Here is a 9,715-nt window from a genome sequence, read left to right as displayed (position 1 = left end):
TTACTTAAGATGATCGATGATCTACATATCAAATCGATTAACTATGAGAGATCATTAACTCTTTGTGTGTTATAGACATCTCTACGCGCAATTCATGAAAAAAAAAATTTATTTTCTTTATTCCTTTCTTTTTTTCGAAAAGGACTCCGCTTCAGCGCTCGACATGCAATAAAATTTTTCAATGGACAACAAACAATCACGAAGAACAGAGTGAAATGAAAAGTCGTTTTCGCGTGAAAACATGGCCCATTAAAGTAAGATAAGCCCTTCCCCACTGTGTAAAAAGCCCAACCCAAGCCCAAATGCAAGCCCATTGAAAGCTTTTCTTTTCCTAAATTTTACAAGTGGAAATGAAACTCAAGGTCCAAAAGGAATTTGAGCCCAACTTTATACGCAGGAAGGACCGAACAGAATCAGCCCTAAAGGTCAAATGAGAAATGGTAAAAATAAGGAGAAATTATTCGGTGGTTAGCGGACACCATGTTATCAGCTCACGTGGCATGATTGCTCCACTCAAATAATGACACATGTCCGATGACGTGGGCTGTTTGGAACATTATAAAAAAAAAAAAAAACTGTTTGCTTTCTTTTTCTCCCTCCTTAGCTGGAAGAGTGAAAAGGGACAAGAACAATAAATGCTCAAATTTGAACTCCCGCTTAAAACTCTCTTTTTACATTCTATCTTTGGGAAGAACATCGACGACACATCTTTTTAACTTTCCCTTTCTCCAACAAGTCTCTCCTCCGCCTCTGCCTCTGCCTCTCCCAAAGCCTTCGCTAGTCGCATCTGCCGATCACATTTTTGCTTCTGGTAGAAACTATATATCCACCTAAAGGCCATCATATGCCCCTAGGGGATTCCATGAAATTTCTAGATCTTACTACTATAAAAATAACGTTCGTCACACACACAAAAAAAAGGGTTAGAAAATATATACATTTTATTAGATTTTCAAACCGTCTTTGGAAAAAAAATAAAAACTAAAATTGAAAATAGAAACAAATTTTCCGTTAGACAAGACCAGTTGTCATCATTTTAAAACCGGTTTGTAGCTTCTATTTTGAAAAAAAAAAAAAAAACCCGTTATCCGGCTTGCCAACCTTATCTCACCTCCTCGGATTCGTGTTTCCCATGGCCATCACGTCTCTCTCTCTCTCTCTCTATCTCTCTCTCTCTCTACACAATCATATCATTTCATCAATACTAATATTATTTCGATGGAAAAAATGAAATAAATAATAAAAAAAAGAAATAAAGGGAAAACGGGTTTTTTAGATTCGATCTTTGGGAAGAACTATCGAACCGAAAAATCTTTTAACTTTCCCTTTTCTCAAGACAAGTTCTAGGACAAATAGGGTAGGTTCTCGGTTCCAAAAACTAGGAACCGGTTATAATATGATCGGTTTCAAGGTCTAGATCTAGACCCTACCCACCCGGCCCATGCTTACCCCTAATTGCGGCTACTACTCAAATCTGCCTCTGGCACGTTGCCTCCCCCAAGGGCTCCACCGATTGCAGCCGCAGGGTCTCAAGCCCCTCCGCCTCTGCCTCCAATGCTCATACGCCATGCATGGCTCCAAATGCAGGGTTGTTTCCGACGGGGAGATCGATCACAAGATCTACACTCGCGTTGATCTCTTGGGGCTAGCGATGTCTACTATGGCCGGGCTGATTAGCATGCTCATTGTGCTTTTGAGTTTAAGAAACTTTTGCCAATGCCCATTTTGTTACTAAGAAATTACAACGCAAGTGTCTTGGTATATATCGAATTGAAAACTTTGTTTCTCACTCTCTCTTACTTTCAGTGAATTAAAACTATGTCAAGTTACACGAATAATTCTTTTTCTTTCTCATTGTCTGGACAAAACCCAAATTTCATGCTTGAAGTTGGAGTTCATGAATTAAAACTATGTCCATAAAGAAACTCTTCCCATTCCAATTCTTTCGGAAAAAAGACGTTTCTTTTTACCAATGAGTACTACTAAATGATCAATCCGTCAACTGTAAATAATAGATTTATGATGAGGGTTATCTCATATTTGGGCCTAAAAGGGGGGAAAATGTCAATTTAGCTCTCGGACCTCAGGTGTGAAAAAAATTGAAATTGCAGATTATTAAGTGATTGGATCGCAAACGGAGTTTTCATGAATCGTCACATTCCGATGTGGCAAAGGAACACAGAGAACGAATTTGAACCATCGAACTGAGTGCAGGGGGTAAACTTTCAAACTATCTATGTGATAAAAGACCATGTAGACTCAAATTACACAGCCCACGAGCATACTCACAATTGACACCATGACGCATCTAAAGCAGCATCTTGGTAATGCGAACATACTGCATGCACACATACACATGAAAGATAAGTCATCTATGGATTGCAGTTAGGGGGGACATCCATGACTTGAAGCGAGGCACACAAAGCTAGGCGGCAGCTTCATCTTCATCCTCCGTTCCCGTAATCTTCCTCCACTTAGCACCATCGGGAGACCTGTTCATTCGTGCTCGTTGCCCGGATAAATGTGCACCTCGTGAGGGACTCCAGAAGCATTCAGCTTCTCCTCTAAAGTCTTGACAGCCTAAAAAGTACAATAAGCCGAATGGATTATCTTCCTCTTTCATCTGACGTGAAGTTAGAATACTTGGCAAATCCATGTACTGTAAGGGAATGATATACTACAAGAGGAATAGTCACCTTATCATCAGAACTCAGAAAAACCAAACACTTCCTTTTTGTCAAAAATCTGCTAATCCAACGCTCTACTAAACAGAGGGTTTTGATACTCGATTATTCTTCCATCCACAATAAAACCAAAAGCAGCCCCACATCAACAGAGAAAACATTCCAATAGCCATTATCTGTGCCTACCACTTTCACGTAGGAAACAGCCATGGATGTGGCGCCGTCCATGGCCCGTCGGCGTGATCATGAGTGCCTGAGAGAGAGAGAGAGAGAGAGAGAGTTAGTTGATGAATCGTAGCCGCCGATTGGGCTCAAGAGGCGACGGCGGAGGCGGAGTGGGCTTGGCACCCAACAGCTGCGACTGGCGAGGCTCTTGGGGGATGCGACGTGCCAGAGCAGGCCTAAGCAGCAGCCACGACCGGGGAAGACTTTGGGGGGAGGCGGAGGCGGTGGGAGGTGCCGGAGAAAGAAAGAGAGGATGTGGCCTTGGTCTTTGCTGTCCTTCACTAGAAAGAACGTAAAATGGGGATTTTTTATCAATTTAATTTTTAAAAAAAAAATATTTACGGATTTGGGCCTCGCTAGACAGTTGGGCCGCCGAGCGGCTGGCCTGGTGGGCTAGCATGGCTGCCGCCAAACGCAAGCCCATCTCCTTTTTTTTTTTTTTTTTATAAATTTCTTTTTTAAGTGTTTTAATTATTTATATTTATAATATTTTCGTATTTTTAACATGTTTATATTTATTTTATTTATATTTTTTTCGAAACTTATCTTTATAACAAATTAGTAATAATTAATACAAAAAATTATTAAGATCTATAATTCATAAATAATGTTGTAATTATGTAATTAATTGAAAATATTCACATAAGGAAAATCCCAATACCAAACAAAAGAAACCCTACCACGTATAAAAAATAGAGCCAAAAAAAAAAATTCGGGGCATTGCCCCAAACCACACCAAATCTTTTGCAAAGATTTGTTCGCTATCCAGGGCCTATTGGCCCAATTCTTCGCGTCTGACAAAATTTTAATTTTTCCTCCCCTTTTGGGCGCACAAAAATATGTGGGTCGGGTCATAAACGTACATAAAATTCAAGACATATTTAACAATATATGAAATTAATTGAAAATATTCATAATATAAAATTGGTAAAATATTCATATAGATAATGTTGTAATTATGCAATTCGATCGCTAAAAGATTGAAAGATGAGAAGAGAGGGTTCATTTAATATCGAAAGGGAAAAAAATTAAATTGACAAGGAAACGGCTGTTTTCCCACACAAAAAAGCCCGGCTTTTTCCGTAAAAAATGCTGTTTTCCTTGAATTATCAGAGTCATATCGCTAATCATGTTTTTTATTTCTTGAATTATCATGTAATTAGTTTATTTTTTTCAACTTTTTGGGTGCGGTTTATTTGTAGCACTAGCAACTGGACGTATTGGCACTTGATTATGGCTTTTAATATGCTAGAGTTAGTTGAAAGAGGAATTGATGAACTAGGGAGAGACCCGTATTACGATTTTCGCCTAAACCAAGGAAGAACTCTCCGAAATTTCTCTTCATCACTCTTCAAACTCTTCCGATGAATCTTGTGTTGTACAAGCGTTATTGCAATGTTTATATAGTACTTAAGATCTCTCTCTCTCTCTCTTTCACACACACACATATATGCTTGGACTAATGGAAAATGATTTTCTCTCAAAACCGTTCCCAAGAAAACATAGCAGGATGTCGTATTACCCGGCTTTTTCCCCAAAAATTTTTTTTGGGCTCTATTTTTTATACTACGGCTGGGGTTTCTTTTCGTTTGGTATTGAGGATTTTCCTTATGTGAATATTTTCAATTAATTACATAATTACAACATTATTTATGAATTATAGATCTTAATAATTTTTGTATTAATTATTACTAATTATGTTATAAAGATAAGCCCAAAAAAATATAAATAAAATAAATATAAACATGTTAAAAAATATGAAAATATTATAAATATAAATAATTAAAACACTTAAAAAAGAAATTTATAATAAAAAAAAAAGGAGATGGGCTTGCCGGCGGCAGCCCAACCTAAAGCAACCAAGCCGAGATACCCAAATCCATAAATATTTATTTTTAAAAAATATTTTTGTAAATATTTTATAAAAAAAATTAAATTGAAAAAAACCCGTAAAATGGAGACCCTTCAAAATAATGAAAAGAGGAGAGAGAGTTTAAATGGGAGCATTAAATGTTGCTTGTGCACGTCTTCTTTCAGTCTGCGGCTGCCAGAGGAGAGAGAAAAGAAAGGATTGGTTTTAGTTTTTTTTTTTTTCCAATCAGCCCACGTCACCAGACATGTGCCATTATTTGAGTGAGGCAAGCATGCCACGTAAGCTGATGACATGGTGATCTCTCGCTAATCACCGAATAATTTCTCAAAAATAAGTGAAGTACCGCTTAAAACAAGTGAACAAAATAACCTACATAAGTATAATTTGCTACGAGCTCGATCGGATAAGCGGCTCAAACGTGAAATTATTTGCACTTTCCGGGGCGGAAAATCGAACGTATGTTTCGCGCTAATCTTTAGGCAAAACTCCGTCTGTTAACTAAGCCAATGCCATGGACTTAGAGTGGACTTCCGTATAGCAATTACCCATTAATTCAAAGATGGAATCAAGTCGATTGGAAGAACTATGATTGAATTGCCTAAATTGAAATCACTATAACTTACTAGGATCCTCACTTTTGGTTATAGCGATTCGTACAATTTATACTCCACCTGTGATATGTTTCGATTTTATCATTACCAAACTTCTAATAATAAAGAGAGATGATGAATGGAAGTCTATGAGGTATACTAGTGTCATGGGCCGAAAGCTTTAAGCCCGTGTGGCGCCCATGAATGGGAACAATGGGCTAGGCTTCCTCGATAGATCCTTTCCAACAACAATATGAAAAATCGCACCCTCAAAAGTGATTGTACCACACTTAATTCAATTGGGACATCCAGTCCCTTGAAGGAGACATACAATTCACTTTAACACGATAACTAATCTAGCTTTGTCATGATAGTTATTTGCAGATAGGATCACATTTTGACATATTTGCGCACGGAAGGCAAACCCATCTTTAGAGGTCCCCTAGGATATAACCATGACATCCCAAAATTCCTAACACAAACACTCTTACTTGACTTCACAAAGGAGTTGTATCTGCTCTGTATCCCCTCACACTTCACCTTGAAACAAAGGAGTCGTAATATCATTCTTTTCTTTTCTCTTCTTTTCATTTTTTACAATTATTAAAAAGTGCACACGTGAAAAAACTTAAAATTAATTTACTCCTTTATCTCTCAACGAAAATGGTTTTGGATAAATTTGTCACAAGTGCACTAGTTTGAAAGTTTTCGTGGCATTAATCCTAATAAATAACATATACTTAACATTTATAGACTTCCATGTCAATTTTCATCATGAAAAATCATTTCTAACTTTTATTTGTTATGGAATTAGTTGGTTAAGTCACGAAATCTCAAATGTACAAGCCATAGAATAGATTTGGTATTTGGAAACAAAGTAGGAACGAGGGTTAATGACACGGATAGTCCCCGAATTTTGATTCAATATGTAATGTGGTACCCGAACTTTTAATTTGACCAATATAGTTATCGAACTTTAACTCAATATGCAATGTAGTTTCTGAACTTTTAATTTGATCAATATGATCCCCGAATTTTTGGAATATGTTCAACTTAATCTCCGAATCATAGAAAGATGATTAATATAGTGCTTGCATTAATTCAAATTTAGGATTAACTTTGAACATTTTCTTATAATTCATGAGATTAAATTGAATATGTTTCAAAAATTTGGAGATCATATTGAATGAATTGAAATTTTAGGGACCAAATTACACATTAAACTAAAATTTATGGATTATATTAATAAACTTAAAAATACAGAGTTCACATTGCATCATTTTTTCAATAAGAGCGTCGATCTCCGATGCCGAAAAAAAAAGAAAAGAATTTGGCAAAAAGAAAGGGGGAAAAACTCAAACAGACTCTTCCTTCTACGTTCCGCTATGGGAAGAACCGAAGTTACAGATTCGTTTTCTTGTTACGGCGAAACCCCCGATAACCCTGCAACGCTGCAACCGAAGAACTCCGGCGACCCGTCTTTCTCTCTCTAGGAGATTGAACAGTGAATGAATCCGGCGAGCTTTCCAATTCCATAACCAAGAAAGGAACCAACCCGTGACTCCAATTCCACTCGTGAACCAACATCACGCCCATTATCTCCACCATTGATTCCACTACCTTCCAAGTCCCACTGAACCATCGTCCATCCACCCATAAACGCCATGATCTCCTCTAAGAGATCACCTATAAAACCCACCTCCTCCTCCTCCTCCTCCTTCAAGCCTACTACCTCCTCCTTCATCTTCGTCTCCATGGCCTCCCTCTTCGTCCTCTCTCTTCTCTCCCTCTCCCTCCTCCTCTCTCCCTCCCCCTCCGCCTCCGCCTCCGCCTCCGCCCGCCTCCCCCACCAGCCCCCTTCCTCCCCTTCTTCCTCTTCCCCGGAGATCCTGCGAGCCTGCAAGTCCACCAGATTCCCCGACCTCTGCGCCTCCCAGCCCTACCGCCTCCCCCCCCGCCCCCTCCTCCCTCGACCTCCTCCTCTCCGCCATCCAGATCTCCTCCGACCGCCTCGCCTCCGCCCAGTCCATGGTCGACTCCATCCTCTCCTCCTCCGCCGGTAACATCAACCGCACCACCGCCGCCAGGAACTGCGCCGAGGTCCTCACCTTCTCCCGCCGCCGTACGGAGTCGGCGACCGGGGAGGCGCTCCCCGGCGGCCGTACCAAGGACGCCCGCGCCTGGCTCTCCGCCGCCCTGCTGTACCAGTACGACTGCTGGTCGGCCCTCAAGTACGCCAACGACACGAGCCAGGTCGACCGCACCATGGCGTTCTTGGACACCTTGACGATGTTGACCAGCAACGCCCTCAGCATGCTCGTCTCGCTCGACCGGTTCGGGAAGGACACCGCCGCGTGGAGGCCGCCGGCGACGGAGCGAGGACGGGTTTTGGGAGGACGGTCTCGGCGGCGGCGGCGGCGGGGGGTCGGGCCTGGGGTTCGACGGCGGGGTCCCGCCGGGCCTCACGGCGGACGCCACGGTGTGCAAGGACGGGGGCGGCGGGTGCTACGCGACGGTGCAGGACGCCGTCGACGCCGCGCCGCAGAACGTCGGCGCAGGGAAGAGGTTCGTGATCCACATCAAGGAAGGGGTGTACGAGGAGACGGTCAGGGTTCCGTTCGAGAAGAAGAACGTCGTCTTCTTGGGGGACGGCATGGGCAAAACCGTCATTACGGGGTCGTCGAACGTGGGGCAACCTGGGATTTCCACCTACAACACTGCCACCGTTGGTGAGTTTTTTTCAACCGCATTTAATACACATTAATAGTAATTTTTTAAGCAATCTTCTGGTATTTAACTATTGATTCGCCCTCTTAATAGTCCTTGGACACTGACAAGATCTAATAGGAATTGTTCTTGATTCATGCTGGCGAGTGATAATTTTCTGGTTCAGCTTCATGAAAGATGAACCAGCCTTTGTCGTAGAAGTCTGCCCAATCTGATTAGCATTGACAAACTTGTTGCAGGAGTGCTCGGCGACGGATTCATGGCGAGCGGGCTCACGATCCAGAACACCGCGGGTCCGGATGCCCACCAGGCAGTGGCGTTCCGGTCGGACAGCGATTTCTCGGTGGTCGAGAACTGCGAGTTCCTAGGAAACCAAGACACCCTCTACGCCCACTCCCTCCGGCAGTACTACAAGTCCTGCCGCATCGAGGGCAACGTGGACTTCATCTTTGGGAACTCGGCATCCTACTTCCAGGACTGCCAGATCCTGGTCCGCCCCCGGCAGGTCAAGCCCGAGAAGGGCGAGAACAATGCGGTGACGGCCCATGGCCGGACTGACCCAGCGCAGTCGACGGGCTTCGTGTTTAATAACTGCTTGGTCAACGGCACGGAGGAGTACATGGCGCTGTACCGGAGCAATCCCCAAAAGCACAAGAACTTCCTGGGGAGGCCGTGGAAGGAGTACTCAAGGACGGTTTTCATCCAGTGCAACCTTGAGGCCCTGATCACGCCCCAGGGCTGGATGCCCTGGAGCGGGAATTTTGCCCTGAAGACACTCTATTACGGGGAGTTCAAGAACACCGGGCCAGGGTCCGATGCGTCGAGCAGAGTGTCGTGGAGTAGTCAGGTCCCAGCCGAACACGTCGATACCTACTCGGTGAAGAGTTTCATTCAAGGAGATGAGTGGATTCCAACATCTTCTTGATCCGAGAGGATAGAGAGAGAAAGTTAATAAAATCAAGATTTCTAGCCTAGCGACAAGTTGAGATGGGGAAATTTTTCGAACCCGTGACACCGCAGGTCTCACCCATTCGATGTACATGAAAAGTTATCAAAGTTGTCTTAGTTTCATTAAATCAAGTAGTGGCATCGGCTGATTTGATCAAGTTAACAACCTGGGTGAGTGGAATTACATACATTGTCCATTGAAGGATGTGTTGGGTTCATGAATAGAGCAAGACAGCAGTGTTTGGTTCTGTAGACCATTTTCTTCTACGGCACCTTTTGGTTTCTTGATCGCTGGATGCAACTGTTTGTGTCTCTAGCAGGAATGGACTTTGAAGGTTTCTGTTTTCCTACAATTGGATGAAGACAGCAGCACGCAAAGAAGTTCCTGCAATGATTCAAATGGGGTTGTACCATGTAAACTCAAGCACATACGCTATCCATGACTACAAAAGTTGTCTTTTTATGGCGTGATGTGCTGATGTCTATATTTATCTGTTCCGATGGCACCAGACCGACCACTAAGATTGGTAACACTTGGTAGTGGGAGCATGGGACTATTTGGTTTGGTGACGCGGGGTAGCGCATGCGTCTTGCTTGACTTGCAGGCAAAGATGAAAGGACCGTAATGATCGGTTCATTCATTTGTGGCCACACAAAGCTTCCGGGAT

The 9,715-nt window shown here is 42.5% G+C and overlaps 1 protein-coding gene across 1 annotated transcript; it reads left to right on the top strand.

Annotated features, from left to right (window-relative positions):
- Positions 1-7,053: 7,053 nt before the first annotated feature.
- LOC115726349 (probable pectinesterase/pectinesterase inhibitor 51) lies at positions 7,054-9,296 on the top strand. The gene is given in 4 exon segments (XM_030656181.2): positions 7,054-7,305; positions 7,307-7,751; positions 7,753-8,101; positions 8,339-9,296. Coding segments are annotated over 4 exon segments (1,659 nt in total). The 5' UTR covers positions 7,054-7,126; the 3' UTR covers positions 9,025-9,296.
- Positions 9,297-9,715: the final 419 nt, after the last annotated feature.

Source organism: Rhodamnia argentea, chromosome 1 (genome assembly GCF_020921035.1).
Source record: "Rhodamnia argentea isolate NSW1041297 chromosome 1, ASM2092103v1, whole genome shotgun sequence".
Lineage (NCBI taxonomy): Eukaryota > Viridiplantae > Streptophyta > Magnoliopsida > Myrtales > Myrtaceae > Rhodamnia > Rhodamnia argentea.
This window is presented reverse-complemented; position numbering and strand designations above follow the sequence as displayed.